Below are 18,886 nucleotides of genomic sequence, written 5' to 3' on the forward strand. Positions count from 1 at the left end.
TCCCCATTCTGGGAAGTTTAATTTATGATAAAAATTAACCCAAGTGGAAATATAATTCCGGTCCAAATTTCTCCAAGTGGATTTACGGGGAACTCTCAATGGGTCCCTTTATATCTCAACTTCCAGTGTTGAGAGATGTATATAAAAGCAAAACAAAACTGTACTATTCGAGTAAGCCAGTTGCTGCAAGGCCTTATTTTACTTGTGTTTCCTATTTTAAATGTGTAGGTGAATATTTTCTGTGGTCTCAGTAAGGTGTGGAATAGTATCCCTTTGTTCTCCTGATGAAATTCTGTTGATTCCATGGAGATTGAAGGCAGGCACTTCAGAAAACACCAGAGACCAGAAAAGAGACTATAGGGTAAATAACTAGGAGACACTTGAGGCAAGCACCACGCTCTAAATTGAAGCGCGTTACAAATAGTGACTTGCAAGATCTACCTAAAGTATTTGTTCGGACTGCTCACATTTCCGAGGTCCATGTGTGAGTGGCTCCTCAATTCAGTATGGCCAGGGACTGCCGGAGGACCCCCACCCTTCCATTACATCATTATTAAAAAATACATGAGAGGGATTTCTTTGGGGGCGGGGGTCGTACAACCCCCGGCCGTATTTATTAAAAACATACAAATAAATCAAAAATTTAAATAAACAATATTTACAGAAATTACACAGAAAACGTTTCATGACATTCGATTACAATTGATTTATACAGATATCAAATGCCTAACCTTAACATAATTCTAGTACAAGGTATTTCTTATCCGAATCTAACGTATAAATCTTCCAATATGTAATTTTTCTGCGTATCCTATTTGGGCCTACGGCAAGGTCACTAACTGTTGTCAGATCCTTATCACTTAAAACACGCCCTCCTGTCAAAGGGCGCATGCGTTGAGGGCCCGTTTACCGTGAGGGTACTTCCCCCCGACCCTCCCCCACCACCCCCCGGTTACCCCCGTATGCTCCATTAACTCCATTAAAGGGGGCCCTTGCATCTCTGCCCCATTTACTGCCGTCATTGTGCACGTGCGGGGTGGCCAACCAGCCTAGAGAAAGCGTGACTCCCCCCTCCCACGCACCCAGGTAGCCAACAGGCTGTACCTGCCCCTGGAGTTCTAGGAGAGACCACTTGTCTCTCCCCTTGGGCGACCCCATTTAAGAATGGCGCTGCCCTCTAAGGTCCTTAAATTTACTGCTCACCAATCATGACCTTACCGCCTGACAAAGGAATAGCAATAAATACGACGATTGATGACCTGTAAACGGGAAAAAGTTCTACGGAACAAAATATATTAGTACGACACACCAGTCATCTATATGCATTTGGAACAACCTGTGAAACCTTCGTAAAACACAATACCAATCATCTGCTTCAGGGGGTGGTGGGTGGGGAAAAAGAATTACAGCCTCCTTGAGGCTGGAGGGACAGGCTGTGGAGCGTGGAGTCAGAGAGGCAGACTCCCGTGCTCCCTGGCCTTTTAACCCCTCCCTGGCCAGGCTGGATCTAACAGTGACTCCCCCCTCCCCGCACCCAGGTGGCCAACAGGCTTTACCTGCCCCTGGAGTTCTAGGACAGACCCCTTGTCTCTCCCCTTGGGCAACCCCATTCAAGAATGGCGCTGCCCTCTATGGACCTTAAATTTACTGCTCACCAATCATGACCTTACCGCGACAGGCCAGCATAGTTGACCGACTATCTGGCCCCCCCTACCCTCCTATACTGAAAGGTCATGCCCTGACCTTAAAATTCACTAAACCTAGCCAGCACACTGCAAGGCCCTGCCCTGTCCCTATACACCACTAACTAGGCAAGAAGATTCTCTGAGACGATTTCATTCCCTGGTGTGGACAAATGGAGGCCGTCTTTTAAGAAGCACGGCTCCCCCCAGATGCACCCCGAGCTATATTCTGTAAGTGTCAAGCCATAGCTAGTCTCAGTAGTTTGTTACCAGGTAGATGTTTCCAGTGGCCCCATGGCCTCACAGACTCGCTCCCTCCCATAGGCAGCTCTGGATCAGTCATTCCCAACCCCCCCAAGTGCGGGATACAGATGCTAGGGCTGTCCGACTCCGGTAGAGTGAGTATACTGCCATTTGGCCACTAATACCGCCTCCATTGATGTCACTGGGCTCCATTGATGGCATCACGCTGTGCCTGATACGACACGTCCCCCCAGATGCTGACACTCATTGTCGGCGTAATTGGAAGGCTACCCAGGGAACCACAGACCCCAGGCTCTCCTATAAGCATACCACGGAGTCCGTGAACCACCTACACCTGCCCACTATGCTCAGGGAAATGTTATGCGAATGCCTACCTCCTTACTACGGAATATCCTATTGTGTCCGCTACGATGGCACCCGCGAGCACAGGTGCCGTAGCGGCAGAATACTGAAGCACCTGAAGCAGTGTACTGCTATATTACTGTGTTTGTCACCACCAATGGTTAACACACCTATAAACAACCCATACAGTGCTGGCACCTCTTGAGCCCTTGATTGATCGCCCATCACCTTGATACCGTTGCTTGCCACTCACGTTCCTGATCTACTGGTCCCCTTGGCTATCCACCTCTTGCAGATGTTGCGGTGTGGAGCACTTCCCGGGTATCCGCCATGGATCCGGTCATACATAAATGAAAAAACCAACACAACTGATTAGTGTTTTTTTGGCTTACAGACGACAGATACAGTTCACATGCCAGCCCTACTTCATGAGACTGCACCCCCTCATTTCACCCACGACCTCAGCCTAGGGTACATCGGTACCGATGGGCTGCAACCCATACATATAATATGCAGGCCACAGATGCTTCGATACTGCGTGATAGTACACCTGTAACATTTACCAAATTATCAGTGCCCAAATTGTTCCCAGGTATTGTCTGACAACATAAGTATCCGAATGTACCAATTTGCACAAGGTCCCCCGGGGAATAGGCACCATGCGACAACACAGAAGTAGGGTGCTTAGTTGTATAGTGCCCAGGACGTCAATAGTGTACCACATGTGTACCTATAATTGGTGCCTAGATGCTTCTGACACAGGCCACTAATCCACATGTGTGTACTGAGGTGGACTTGCGCCTGCACTGAAACTCATATACACCTATAGGGGTGCCTAGATGCTTTCGACACAGACCCCTAAACCATATGCGCGGCTGCACATGCGTGCTCGTGCAGGTGTGACAAGAAGGCCTGGGATGAACTGCAAATCATTTAACATCATAAGTGTTGATAATGTACTTGAGTGACCTCTCCGCGGCCAGTGCCTCGAGGGACTGTCCTCAAAACCTTGCAGTCAATTGCTGTAACATGCTAAATGTAACTCCCCCAGTCGGTACTACGCTGAATATATGGTTTGTGCTTCTTGTGCACCGGTCCGAACTCAAATTAACTGTGAATGGTCCTTGTCCTAACACTTTATTGTGAGAGGCAGTCGTATTACTTAACAAGCATTAACATGCGACATTAAATGAGAGCATCCCGCCTAGCGCTAGTTGCATTACCATCAGACTACCAACTGAGAGCGCTTAGCACAGCATCAGTTGTATTACCTGGGGAACAGATTATCAGTGGTCTTAGCGTATTTAAGCCTCGCACTACTGTAATGTGTTACCTATCTTACTGAAAATTAACATGAGAACAGAGGACCGTGACCTAGATGCTTGCAGCCTGTATTTTTTAATGTGGCGTGGGGGGTCCCTGCGCATGCTGGGGAAAGAAGTGCTCCCAGCTCACTTGCAATATGGCCATAATCCGTCATCTTGGGGTTTATTTGACGTTACCAAATCTGTCTTTTGACCTCAATGCCTTTCTTTATGGTTTCTTCAAGAAACCAGATGGCAGAATTTTAATCTTGTGCACTGACAGTGTGCATCCCCTAAATCTACAACCCGCTGGCGCCTCTATTGGCATTTGGGAATGAACTGGTCATGTCAAGCTCATGAACTGTGTGCTCTGTGCCCCCTTTGCTAATCACAAGCAATTATATTGGCCCCAATGCCTCTTTAACCAGGCTGACGGTAATCAGACTGTTCCCTGGTGTGTAAATTAAAGACCTCCTGGGATACTTGGGTATACTCTTTCTAAAGCCTTTGATAACACACTTTGTAAACCCGGAGAAAACCTTCCCTTGAATGTGATAACGTTATCCAATGTCAATTTGTCCATGTAGGAATGAGGTGTAGGTAATTACCCCACTAGTTGCAGCTCCCCCATAGAAACCATTTTTTAGATGCCATTGCTCAAAAGCGGCCATGAAAGGGTGTATTCAAACCTATTCCTCATAATGTTTAAGGGCATTTAAATCGAGTGCCCCCCTGCACCTTGCGACCCTCGAGGGTATGTAGTGCGCTTAGCAAATGACTGATTGATTGATTCACCCTAACCTCTACTACGCTGTGGCAAGCACTTCATACTGTTTGATATTAAATGCAGATGCCCTCAATTTCCTTTAACACAGCCCCCTAGGGTGTTTCTTAATGTACTCGTAATACAGGCATAAGCCCTAACCGGACTCTACTTAACCTGGTGTTTTCCTGACGCTAAACCACACTTCTGCCTAATGATAGCCTCTCCAGAACGTCACCCTAGAGCAGAGGTCTTCAAACCTTTTGATGCCGAGACCCCCTTGTCAAACCTTTTTAGGAGTAAGGACCCCCTTCTGACAAAAGTTTCTAGAACCTGGTCCTCCTCATTATCGACAACCATAAACGCCCCCAATTCCCACACAAAATAATTTTACATTCGGGAAATAATATTAGGTCAGAGGTGTAGCTAAAAACAAAGGGCCTCATTTATGAGGAATTGGCATTGGGCAGCGCCACCAGTCTTCTTGCTGCGCCAATGTGAAAAGGCAGGAATGCACCATATTTATGAAATATGGTTCATTCAGGACCTTTCCTCTTGCGTTGGCGCACAAATTGCTGCTTAGCACCAATATAGGCAGGATTGTTTTTGTGCAGGAAGGACACCTTCCTGCACAAATACAATCCTGAAAGATGTTTTCCTCTTTCTATGTGAGCTGAAAAATGCAGCAGACATGGAAAGAGGAAAAAATAAGGAGACATGTTTTCACTGGGGATATATACATTTTGGTGCTGCCTCAGGTTTAAGTGATTTTGTAAATATAGGGCAGCATCAAAATCCATGGGTGTTGCATGGGAACACCCATGCAGGGCACTTGGAATACCTCCTTGATGCAGAATTAGGCAAGCCAGCAACTTCCCCTGCTTTGTCTTACTGAATATCTATGAGGCCATGCAAAGTGACTTTGCTCCACCTCATAGATATATTTTAGATGCTTGCGCTGCCAGAGCGGCACTTTTATATTTTGAGAGGGAGAGTACCGGTACTTCTCAAGAGAAATGCTGTACATGCACTTCAATTTCTCCATTCCAAGCACTGATCGCGTCCCACAGATTGAAGACGTCTGCCCTAGGGCGACAAGACAAGACGTCCCGTATTTCCCTGGACAGTCCAGGTTTTCCAACACTTTCGCTAATTTCTAATCTATGTCCCGGTTTTTGAGTCCAAGGGCAAGTCTTACTGCGTGGCCACATTTTTAGGTATTCTCTCCTTTCACGAGCCTCTGAAGTATGACATATAGTATTCGTTTCTACCAGTTATCACAGGAGGAGGTCGCTGCCTGCTCTCAGCAAAGACACAGTGGGATTAGGGGAGACTGAAGGCTTTAGTCCTACTTTTTTGTCCGATCTGTCTCGGTTTTCCCTTCTCAAATTCTGGTCACCCCCCTCGAATATGCAGGTTTGAGTCCAACAAGGTTTCAGACTGTGAGGGGCGGAGGCAGTAGCCCCCACGCACCACAAAGCTTCAACTAAATCCTCTAGACACTACCCAATCACTACCCATGGCACTCCTAGCCCCTCCCCCTTCGTCCATGCTAACAAATAAATTGTGTAATATGTGACTTGCTAGTTGTACACCTCCTTCCAGTTACTTGTGAATTGGAGCTGATAGATTTGCAACCCACATGTTTTTCGAGAGAGAAAGTCTGTTGTTTTATCTGCCCTGACAGCAGCACCTGCACATGTCCCACCACAAGCCCACTGGAGGAGGTACAAGAATGTAATGCATCTCACCTGGATTTTTTAAGTGCCTGAGGTTTTACAGATATTGCTTGTGATTTCGGTTTAGTTGTAGGTGAAGTTACCACAAACACTTGGTCGTCCTTCTTGTAAACTGACTTTAAAACACACAATTTTGCAGCACGTTCGCTGACCCACAACGCTCCTAGCTCCGCAACCAGCAAGGTGCCATCCAGCCCCCAGTATCTTAGTTTAATTTACTTTTTTAAGGGATCATCATCAATGCTTATGTTACCAATGAAATGTCTTCCATTTTGTCTGTCCCCATTTATCATTTACTCCTGGTCTGTCCTGGATCCGATTTGCCTTCTGTTACGAGGGAAAGGAATGTCTGCTTTATTTTTCTCATGCAGATTCAATGTTTAAAGAACTGTCTCTGAGGTCATTTTTTCAAGCATGCATTGTGTCCATATTAGTGCATTTGGGTGTTTTAGGCAATTGTCACTAACACGTTGTCTTGGCAGTGTCTTGCGTATTATCCAAAGGATAGTAGGAGGGGGAGGGCAATAGAAGTTTATAAAAAAGCAGGGTGCTCACCGATGACCAGGTCAGGGACAAATAGTGCTTCATTAATGCATTCTTGTGGCACTGATGACTGAAGATAGGTATGCTCGAGGTGACACCTAGAGAACAACATAGGCTTCTCCAGCCTCACGGAATTGCTACAATAATGACAATTTATGTTGACATGTTTGCAAGGAATGCTTGCCCACGGAGTATGCGGCTTGAGGGACTCATTTTGCCACCTTTGCTAAGGTGTATGGAAAAAGGAATGTTAAAATGTTTTACTCTTCAGCACTTCCATGTGAACGGCTGGACTTTTTATGACACTTTTAAGACACCCACATCCTGATGTAACACTAACACAATTGTTCTTAATAGGGGACACTGCACAAAGAATAGTATTTTTACTGCAGTTTCATTTTGCACTGCAAAATTTCACAAACGGTAAACTTGCAGGAAAATTCTGTATATCTTTTCCAGCTTAGGAATTATCCATCGACATGAACATTTTTTTTGTTATCCAGTGAAAATATATATTGTTGTTATGAAATAAACTTTACCTACGGCGAAGGACCATGCACCCTTCACACTTGCAGATACATTAATGGGGCACATTTGCATTTCTTTTAGGCGCCCTGGCACGAAACATTTACACAGCTCAGGAGACTCGACTTGTCTCAAAAAAAGCCTTTAACGAGCGTCATTTGCTGTCTCAGGAGGGTTGTCTTTTTTACAGAACAAAAGCAAATGTTTTTGAATCCAGGCAAAGTGAGGCAGGGGAATGCGCGACCCCCTTCCCAGGACTCCAGGACCCCCTTGGGGGTCGCGCCCCACAGATTGAAGACGTCTGCCCTAGAGGGACACTGAGTGGGTCTTTGGCACGGAGAGCGGGTCCCTAGGGCAATGAAGGATGTGCACTTAACCCTCCTGCTGTTTTCTGCTGTTAACTAAACACTCAATGGGCCCAAGTACCAGAGCAATGTAAGATGGGATGGGGTCTGCGTAAACATGCCGATAAATTGCGCCAAACCCACACACAAAGAAGAATTTTTTACCATTGTATAAACCAACTGCTCCAGTCCCCCGTGCGTCTGCCACTTGCACCCATGCACAAGAACCAGGCGTCTAATGGGGTGAGCAGCCAAGAGCCACTCGCCATCCAATTCAATAAATTATATGGATAATAGCCTTCTGCTGAGTACTAAACACATAAACTGCACTTGACACTGGTTATCCTGTGATTAGTGAACACACAAATATCCCTATACCAACGCTGACATTGTGTGCTAACCCTATGGCGAATTTAAATGACGGAATGAGCTAAATTTGTGTCATATAATTTTCCTTTTCTGAGGTCCACGTTAGTCAACCCTCCCGCATTTACGATTCCATTAGCCCTAGCTAACACCCCCCCACGGACACTAAATGCAGCGTGGTAGAAATCAGCAATCATCATGGAATAAATTGCTTGCTTTCATTTGCTTCCGCTGATCTTGTTCTCGGCTGCCTCTTTTAAAGCGTTCAAGTTTATATAACAGAAAGGACATTGGCAGCGAGGCAGATGGTGAGCAACAAGTTTGTCCTTGCGTTCTAGTGCAGTGACGCGCAGTTTACTGCATCCGGGGCGCAGGCCCACTGGAGAGGTAGAGGTCAAGCGCCTCCTGTGTCATTGCCATAAGTCATTGAGGGAACGGTACTCGGCAGGGGCCTCACCACGGCAACAGCCACAACTCATGCCACCAAACAAATAAACAGATTAGTTGTACCTCACCGCCCTCCAACGGGTGTTGCCAGCGAAGGTTCACTCCAACGACAAATTGCCAAAACTGTTAAAAGCTTCAAAGTGCATGAGAGGAAATACGGTAAACAAAGAATGCAGGTAGAAGAGAGAGAGGGCGTAGGCGGGGAGTGAGAAATTGGCGGTGCTGTGATAGCGTGTGTGTGAGAACGTTCCAAAGACAAGAGTGAGAACGTCACAGACAGCGACATACAGACGCATATATGAAACAATACCGGATTAATAGGTTGCTTACTAAATGTCACACATTGAGGGCATTGACAGTAAACTTGTCTTGTTATGGGGGAAGAATGTCTTGACATTCCGAAAATCATGGTAGGTTGTAAAATTAAACAATTCATTTGCAGAAATGTTACTGCAGGTGGAAAGGGTAGTTTGAGTCTGTTTTTTGCTGTTCACTGACAGTATGCGACTACACAGGCTTTTGTGCAGATGCGTCTGTGAAATCACAGTGGGCCAAAAAACAAAGGCAACTGGGGGCATCGGCCCTGCTCGACGCACCCATGCCTCGCCCTGGCGTGCTGCCCGGCGAGCCGATCGCTTGCTGCCAATAAAGGCGGCCGTTTGCCAAGCCAGCCTCCGACCCCTGATCTTCCCACGAAAAACCGGCCAACCGAAACATCCACCATTGACCCTCGGCCGCCCCGGATGTGCTGTGCTCTGCAAAACAGGCCACCTTGTTTATATTCAGACACAAAAAATCGCACCCAATGAAACATGCAATAAATCCAGTGCCAAAGCACCCGTATCGAGTCTCCAAGACTTTTCAGTCAGCAACATCCTCTGCTGAAACCCAGGATCGAAACACGGACGCCATCGACACCAAGTCCAATGCTCTCCTAACTGAGATACCTCGGTCCCCCGCTACCAGCACAATCCACTGCACAACTTCCCCTTCATGAATCATGAGGCCAAAAATTACGAACTACGACAATGAACCACAATCCCTCTGGACAGCAAAGGGACAGCCCGTCGCACTATGACGATCGCCATTTACAACCCCATTGACATCCTGTTCGTGTACCAGCCATTGAGCCACGCACCTTTTGAATTCCTAGACGGTTTCACTACGTGCAGACGGATGTCCCATAACACAACTAAGTGCTTAATTCGTAAAAGAATGAGTGACTGATGTCCCATAACCCAACTAAGTGCTTAATTTTTAAAAGAATGAGCGACGGTGCCAAAACTCTACTCAGGAGCCCACGGCCGTGCACTTAACACGTTGGACCACAGAATGCTGAGGAATCCACTTCCAACAGCCGCAACCCTGCAAAGCCTCTGTGACCCCAAATTATCAGTCATTCAATTGAGCTGTTTCAAAACCTACTGGAACAGCTGCCCCAGATGGGGCTCGAACACGCAACCTCAGCAAGACTCTTTACAAGTGCTACTGAGTATGCACTGCAAGCTAAGCCGCTTGCACTACTAGAGCTCACTACTCGCCCCAAGTCCCCACAGTTGTTCTGCTCTCCACTTAACTTTCGCGCTCGAAACGCCGTCCTCCTGCTGATGATGCCTACACCATTAGCGCTGTGTCCCTGGAGAGACCGTCCAGTCGCGATGTTCCTTGAAGCGCCCCCACTCCATGAAGAGAGTCCCCAATCGTCCTTGCTGTCTCTTCCGCTTGTCAACCGCCATACGATCGCCTTGATCGAATCTGCAAAAGGGGACAAAACAGAAAAAGAATTACAGCCTCCTTGAGGCTGGAGGGTCAGGCCGTGGAGCGCGGAGTCAAAGAGGCAAACTCCCGCCCTCCTTGGCCTTTTAACCCCTCCCTGGCCAGCCCGGATCTAACCGGCCTGGCCTTCGCTCCACAGTGACCCAGAAGTGATTTAGTCAATTCCGGGTCACTAGGAGATCCGGGGTCCAATCGATGTGGGGGCACACCCGCCGCGTCACGGTGACGGGATGGGGGCACGCCCCACCACTGAGAGCGGGTGGGGGCCGGTGCGCCCTGCCATACCTACGGCGGGGCCGATGCTGGCCCTGCCTTTCTTGTTTCTGCATGCCATTCAGGTACTTTTAGACTAGCAAAAAAATGGTCAGGGGTTCTGCCCACTTAACCCTTCCGTAACTGAGCAGGAGACATCTAAGGATGAGAAAGTAGCAACAAGGGGTACTGAAGGGATCAATAAAATTTTAATTCTCAAACAAGAAACAGTTAATTATCTTGTGAATCAAAAATCAAACAAGAAGAAAATATATATGTAAATTCATCAACACACATATGAGCGGACATCAAGGGAAGCACAACAACCGACAGTCTATATACAAAACATCACATATACATCATATACAAATATACATCACATTTACAATATCAACAAACGTTTCTATGTACCCTAAACACAAGAAATATATAAAAATATATATATATCCCAATTCGCATAAGTACCTCCACTTAATTTACAATAGAGTGCACAACACAATGGTAGTCCCAAAAACAGAGCACCTGGGGGTTAACACATCAACCCAGTCTATATTTGTATTGGTGCAAATCAGACAAAAATCAACAAAAAAATTTTTTTGAATTGTAACAGGGGACTCCAGTCGAAGCAAAAAGGTGTCGACGCAGTCGCGGTCGCGTTTCAGTCAGATGATGTAGGCTTCATCAGGACACTGGGTACTCTATTCTTCTGGGTCCTGGCATATTCTCGGACCGATATCGGCGGCTAGCACACACAACCACCCACACGGGGGTGGGGGGCGGGGCGGGAATCGCTTTCTAACCCCAGTATAAGGAATTATTCCTTATATATATACAATGAGTCCACTCGGATGAGGGAAGAGGAAAACAGGCGTGGCTTTAATCACACGTCCTTTCTGCAATCAAGGGTGCGAGGCGACACAGACAACCAGTGTTCGCTGCAGTGTGAGTCAAACACCAGGTACTTTTAGTCCTGGTTTCATAATGAACTAAACAGAAATCTAACTTTCAGAATGCAAGCAAAATCCTCAATTAGATGCGCTACTCAGGATTGAGCCTTACAAACTTGAGCACTCTTCGTATCTACAACAGAACCTCATAAAAAGTGAAATCTTACTTGACTGGCAAGTCTTTGCTACAAGTTTGAAAGGATTCTCATCATCGTCTCTTGATCTTGATGCCGTTTATTGAACTGCGATTGCTTGATTTGTCATGCTGCATTATAAATGACGTTAGAAGTTAACTTTTTTTTTTATTCAAAACGTTTGCATGTATCAAATTAAATCATCTTAATAACAAGGCGTGTATTTTAAAATATATATGTATTTCCAATATCCATGTTTCTTCTGTGAAAGCTCATCAAGTCTTCATTTTTTAGGATATTCCTGCGAGAATTAGAAAACTACATTGAGTGTCCTGAACTCGTTGGAAGGTGTTTTCTCATGAGGGTAGGTATGACAATCATGCACATTCTCGGTGTTGGGGGCTTGTGTTTTTTATATTGCTTCAATTGCTGAATAATGTATATTGCTTCCATCATTTCACTCTTCGCGATGGTGTACAGTTATCATCTCGAATGGAGGTTAAATCAGTCAATACATTTATAAAGCCATGTATAAAACATTTAATTATCAGTAAAAATGTCTATCCGCAGTGTAAAATCCTTATATTTCTGCATCAAATGTTGGTATTGACTGAGCCAACCCGAATTCTTCGCACACTGCCACTAACAACTGTTGTTTACCTGCATTTCGAATGGGGTGAGGGCATGAGGCAGAGGCAGTTGGCATGTGTGTCTGTCTTTGTTGAGTGAGATTTGGGGATACTTTCTGATAGCCCCGTTCGGTGTTAACAGCCGTTATTTACATTTTCATGTTATTATACACACTCCTCCCAGGCTGAGAACTGCACATTATACAAATAACTGGCAAGCTCCTGCAGAAGGCATTTACAGCCAGATTCATCAATGTCCCGATTTGCGAGTCCTTAATAGCGATTATTAAGGAATCGCTATTAATGACTCGCAAAACTGGATTCATGTAGAAATCGCAGTATTATTTGCGATTTCTACAGCTTCCTTATTTGCGATTAGCAAATTGCTAATCACAAATAAGGAATGACTCCCCATGCATTCCTATGGGCCTAGAGGCCCATAGGAATGAATGGGGAGTCATTCCTTATTTGCGATTAGCAATTTGCTAATCGCAAATAAGGATGCGATTTCAAGGGTGCCAGGGGTGTCCAAAGGACACCCTGTAGCACCCCTGAAATGTAAATGTAGACTGATGTTGTGCACACACATGTCCAAAGGACATGTGTGTGTGTAACATACAATTTCGAAAAATGCACTAAAGTGCATTTTTCAAAGTTTACGCTATTTACCACGAAGTCAGACTTCGCTGTAAATAACGGCCAAAAATAGCGATTTCGCAATTCAAAAATGCTGAATGAATTGCATTTAAGGAATCTCAAATAGAGATTCCTTAAATGCAATACATCGCAATTTCGCGATTTGCGATTTTTGCATTTGGGATGATGAATCCCAAATGCAAAAATTGCGCTCGCAAAGGTCCAGATTCTAAGAATCTGACCCTTTGCGAGCCGATTTTACAATGATGAATCTGGCTGTTACTGCTATTAATGTCCTTAATAAGGGACAGTAGAGCTCAATGCCGGGAATTTTGTCAGTGAAAATTTCAATCTGTCTCTGATTAACGTGTCTGCAGTAGATCAGTAAGACACAACCCATTGGTCTGAGGACGCCTAAAGGCCCATCCAAAGACCTTGGACACTCAATGACTAATATCCCCCATTTCGTGGATGTTCGAATGTATTTTTAATGCATGACCATTTGAGTGCCGAAAACTCTACATTGCATAGTGTACGCTTATCCTTTCAAAAGTTTTGTTTTTTATTATACAGATGGAAGATTTTAAGATGTACGAGAAGTATTGTCAGAATAAACCAAGGTCTGAAAGTTTATGGAGACAGTGTTCAGATGCAACATTTTTTCAGGTAGGTTCATTTTTTTATTTGTAAACGTTCATGCGTGACATTACAAGAATATATATGCTGGTCGAACGTTATTCCTATCCAATCGTGATAGACCTTATTTTCTACAAATGAGCCCGGTTTGTAAACTATTGGCAGAGCCCAAAAACCTGCTGCATTGGCCTATAGGGCCCTTAGAGTCCGCTCCGGCATCATTGGATCTCTAGGGGAGGATCAGGGCCAATGGCAAGGGAGCAGCACTTCCATTACGGCGATTCTTTAACAAAGTTTAACCACAGTAATAACATTCTTTCATTCCCTTGCACAGAAACTGTCTATGGAAGCTTTTCACATGTAATCTATTGTTCATCGAAGCCTTTAACAGGGCAGCAGGATTTAAATGCCGCTTAGGGCCACTGTGCAGGGCTCTTGGCTTTTAGACTTGTGACAGATAGCCATCTTGCACCTATCAGTGTAGTGACCTATCCCTTCTTACTGCATCATTCCCATTGCAGCCCCCTGGTAGACACACCTCTGGAAGACCAGTAAATTTAAGTGAGTGTCAGTCAAAACTGATTGGGCATGCTTGAGAAAAGTCCATCAGACATTAGTCAGACCTCTTATTGGCCAGTCAACCTGGAGTATATTCCGCCACGTGTCAGGTGCATCTCTCTGGGACTGTAGCTCTTTGATGGGTTCAAACACACATCTGAAATGCAGGTAAGGCTGTTGCAGTGTCATTCTCAACAGGTTTACCTGTGACAGTTTATTTTTGGTGGGTAAAAGTCAGCCATACACCAGGCTCACTGCTAAAAAAAATAAAAGCCAATAGGTCTGGGACATTGTCTGTCACAGGGCAGTACACACATGCTAGGCGGACTGGGCTGGACAGAATCATTATTGTGCTAGACCTATGTCTGCAAGGCAAGTAGAGCTGTGAGAGAGTCAGTCACATATAATGTGTAATATTCACCTCTGAGAGGCTAAGAGGACTCCCAGGAAGTCACGTGCTGTCCTTAAGGACTTGTCCTCTGCTGAGTGTGTTAACAAATATTAACAAATCCATTGGGTTTGACTTTTATGTGCTGCATTAACAAGTGGGGCCACACACAAAAACATGCAGTCAGAACATAACCGGTATGGGCTTCGAAGTGCATACAGAGATAATAGAAATTCGGTCACCCTCTCACTCAAACATAACACCTATGGATACACGTTACAGAGTTACAAACACCCATGAACATTGTTGTGACATTTCACTCTACTGACGCCCATATGGTTCATGTTCACTGTACATGTGTGGGGGTTTGAGAGAAAGTGCAAAACTGCTGTCTGCAAATGAATCCTTTAATTCTTATTCCAATGTAGTAGCTGGTCTGAGTGTGTTTACATGTAGAAGAAAATTATGAACTACTGATGCCTGTGCTGTGTTATCAAGCATTACATTTGCTCCCTTTCTTTTCTGCACTCCCGTTGCACAATAGATACTATTTCCACTTTAAATTGGCAAGTGCTCATTGAACATGGACTTGTACAGAAATACCTTCCCACATGGCATACCAAAAACATGTAATGTATAATACTAGAATGCACCCTTAACTGTGTTTACATTTTTTACCTACATTAATGCTTCATAGTCAATATATACATATGTCAATCTGATTTTTTTCTTAAATGTTGCTTTCCAGATAGCTATACACAAACGACGACACATTTAGTGCGTCGGTTACACCGTTGTCCGCAATATCTTCTAAACGTTTCCTTACTCCCCATTAATACATTTGTATGCAAGTGTCTGTATACAAATGAAAAGCCAGACCTAATGGCCTTGCCAGTTCTTGTTTAAAATGTGTTCTGAACATTGTATTTATTACCTTGCCCCACCCCCACCTCGAGCCTTTTCATTGACCAGTATTTAATCCATGGAGAGTGTCAATGAAGGGTATTTCAAATCCACATGACTCTATATCATACCGATAGACTGAAGACCGGGGCTGTCAGTATAACACATCATGGAAATGGTGGGCACTTAGGTGAAGCTGTAACACGTAGCACGACGTTGGCACCCCTGGTTGGCATGTAGTCATTGTAGGTAGTTTGGGGGTTTCTCATAAATGCTTTGTACAGGATTTCTGTGTGTCTGACACTAGAGGGCAGTGTGATAGTGTTGTTCTATAGCAAATCGGTCTCATTTAGAATATTGTAATAGGCTAGAGTAACCACTACACTGTTTAACGATTTTGCAAGTTCACTCCAAAGACTCGTTTTCTCATGTTACTATTGTGTTCTTTTTTATTACCCCCAGAAACATGCTTAGTCTGTGGCTACTATAAACGGCAGATACCCATAAGGTATGTGCCTTCTGTTTTCTGCAGTGATGTTTGGTTTCTACAGTAAATGTATTCCGTGGCTCACTTGCTGCTCCTGAGCAGTTCTTGATGCTCAAAGGCACATTTGATGACATCCACAAGAAATCGTAGAATCCGTTCAAGATGTAAACATTAGTAAATGTACAGGTGAGCAAATATGGCAAGTGCTCCAGGGTCTCGAAGTCCAGTGGTAACAAAATACCGATGACGTCAGGCAAACTTTTAAGTCTGATGGCATCACAGATTTTATGTATGGTCTCCAGCTTAGCCCGTCAGACTGGGAAAACATTTCCTCAGGGCATGATAAAGTGTTCTCTCCTGACCGTTTTCTAGAGTTCCCAATTCTGGATAATTGTGCTTTTACCAACAAAAAAAAGGCCTCAGGTGACCTTTCTGTTATCAGGCTGTAAATAATTGGGTTATAGCCAAACCTTTTCTTAAGGGGACCCACGTATGTCTACAGACGCCTCCAAAAAATAGATGTGTCTGTTTTATACCCATGTCCGACTCCAGGCCCGTAGTCGGAACTGTATTTTAGGACGGCATGACCATCGGTTATGACCAAAGATTAAAGGTTTGCTATATAGGTGCATTCTTTCCCAAATACTTGTTGCACCACTAAATATTGACCCTCAAAATATCGTTATTCCAGAATATTGAGGAGAGAATATTAAAAGGTTAGTGTGTGTGTATATATATGTATATAAATAGCTGAGTCCGGGCTGCATTTTCCCTACAGCAGTGCCCCCAGTGTATCCAACCAATTGTAGAGGGACACTGTGTTTTTAAATTGAGGGCGACAAACAGTTCACTATATTATGGCATCTGAGGAAGTTCGCAAGAACGAAACGCGGCATGCCGAGTGTTTTAAATAAATGCGCAGTTTCAACTGGGACCCCCGTGTGTGCTCAACTTCTTGCCGAAAATGAAGGAGTGTGGTGTGTATGTGTTGGGTGCAGCCACTAGCACCCTGTGAGCGCCCACCTTCAAAGTGATCCAGCGGACTTGGTGGCAAAGTGTTGTTGATTCAAAAACATTTTGAAAACGCTGGATTCCTGCTCATCTGGAACAGTTAATCTTGCCACAATTGATGGACTACGACTTCGCGGGAGGCGTCTGCTTACTTAGGTGGTGCCCCTGGGTCCTATTCCTGGATGTCAGCGGTGAGATGAGGGGACAGAGGAACTGCTGCCTGCCAGTGCTTAATTTGTAAAATATGAAGTCCAGGTGCTCAAATGTTTGTTGGAGGCCAACACCCACTTTCCCCGGCTCCACCCACTCACTCTATTGGCTCCACCCACATCCTCAACTGGCACTGCTGAAAGCCAGATGTAATATGTGATCTGAATTTCAGCATAGGAGCCTTCCTCAGGTCATGTTTTGATAGGAATTCTTCTATTTTCTCTGTACTTCTCACAATTTGGTATTCCCTGTCTAGCTCTCTTCTCCCTCGACCATGTATGGCTACTGAAACTTTCTATTGGCTGGGCATGGCCAATAGCAGCACCTGCCACCTTTCTTTTACCTCTGTGCTTTTCACTGTTCCCCAGTGCCCGAAGCCAACCATCCTGGTGACCTCCTGGAACTAGAGAAGTCCCCTACGATCATGGAGCAAAGAACTTAATGCAATGTGCCATCATATCCCTGCAGCTTGTTGTCAGTTCTTGTTGGTCAGGACTTCAGGTTAAAAGGATTTGGTGGGTTTTAGCTGCTTTAGAGCAGACAAGCAGTTGTTTCCCACACTACCTTCACAGGGAGGTGGACTTCAACAAGTCATTCAAAGTACTGGAAAAGAAAATGCTTCTGGTAATAACACCAGAAACATTTTCTTTTCCAAAATCAATGTCAGCATGGGAGGAAAATGCTTCCCAGAAGTCCTGAGTGTAATTCATTTTGTTTTGCTGTACTACCTAGCACTCTGTGCGCAAAGACATTCCACGCTGCCACAACAAAAATGAAACCTGACTGCATGTAGGTGGCTGGCTCTCTATATACTATATCAACAAGAGGTACAGTGTGCAGAGAGTCTAGTGGATCCCCAGAGGCTAAAGTAGATAATACTAATGCTTTCCTTTGTTGTAGCGAGGGCAAGCAGTTAGGCTTATCGGAGAACCACAGAACTTTGTCTTAGACAAATACATTTTGCAATAGAAATACATTTCAATATCAAAAGTGGACACAGTCCAATTTTCAGACTTTGCAATGTGAACCTGTGGGAGCAAGAAAACATTCAGCATACAAATAGGTAACCTCAACTTACAAAACCAGTCTTCTTCGGGAGTTAAGTTCAGTATTGGGCAAGGTTCAGTTCAGCACCAACAGTACACCACCAGCTGCACAGGGGCAGCACTGTGCAAGGTGCAAATTCGATGTCAGGCGCCCAATACAACTCAATGAAGAATGGGGAAATCAAACAAAGGCTGCTTACAAGTAAGCAGCAGCTGCTTGGGGAGCCAGTCTCTGGGGGTTGAAGCAAGCACTGGGCAGGGTCCAAAGCAGCACCAACACCACACCACCATCAGCACAGAAGCAGCCAGGTGCAGGGTAACAACACAGCGTCGGGTTGCCAATGTAAGGCTATGGAGAAAGGCAAAATTGGAAAAGGGCTGCAGGCTCAGGCCAGGAAGCCATTCGAAGGAAGCCAACAGCTGGAGAGGTAAGTTGCAATGCTCAGGGACATAGGGACCCCTTTGGTCTGCTTCATTAAGGCCCAGTGCTGGCAGGTGCAGGGGTGTCTTTTGATGTGGGAAATGACTTACCGGAGCAGGTTGCGGGAGCCTTCATAAGGCTCCTCGGCAATAACGTAGGAGTGCCTCCCCCCTACCTGGTACAGAGCTAGCAAAGGAAATATAGAACTATAGTCTAGCATTGTGTTATTTTTCGTTTGCAGCTGGTGCATGGAGGGTCGGGGTACGGGAGAGGGGGGAGGAGAGGGGGGAGGAGTAACTGTGCACTCCCTAGTCCCAAAAGTGCTATTGTGTGTTTGGTCGGCCATCTCTGGCCTACCAAAACCCACATACCCACTAAGGTTTCTCCAGACCAGGGGCATTCAGCAGGTGGGCTGGAGAAACCCCTACAGTCTCCCAGGTCTGAGCAGGAAGTCTTTTCACCCTGCAGAGACCAATCCCTGCGCTGCTTTGCAGCACAGGGTTTGGCTGGGAGTCTGTCCCAGGTGCTGCAGG

General features: G+C 45.3%; 1 protein-coding gene across 18 annotated transcripts in view; it reads left to right on the plus strand.

Moving 5' to 3' along the window:
• MCF2L (MCF.2 cell line derived transforming sequence like) overlaps positions 1–18,886 on the plus strand; it is a 1,277,242-nt gene that overhangs the window by 1,156,499 nt on the left and 101,857 nt on the right. For all 18 annotated transcript variants that reach the window (XM_086934397.1, XM_086934395.1, XM_086934398.1 and 15 more), the window contains 2 exons: positions 11,723–11,792; positions 13,267–13,359. In XM_086934397.1, the coding sequence (XP_086790523.1) occupies positions 11,723–11,792; positions 13,267–13,359 (163 nt within the window). The remainder of the gene's footprint in view (positions 1–11,722; positions 11,793–13,266; positions 13,360–18,886) is intronic.

The sequence above is a fragment of the Lissotriton vulgaris genome, chromosome 8 (assembly GCF_964263255.1).
Source record: "Lissotriton vulgaris chromosome 8, aLisVul1.2, whole genome shotgun sequence".
In the NCBI taxonomy this organism is placed as follows: Eukaryota; Metazoa; Chordata; class Amphibia; order Caudata; family Salamandridae; genus Lissotriton; species Lissotriton vulgaris.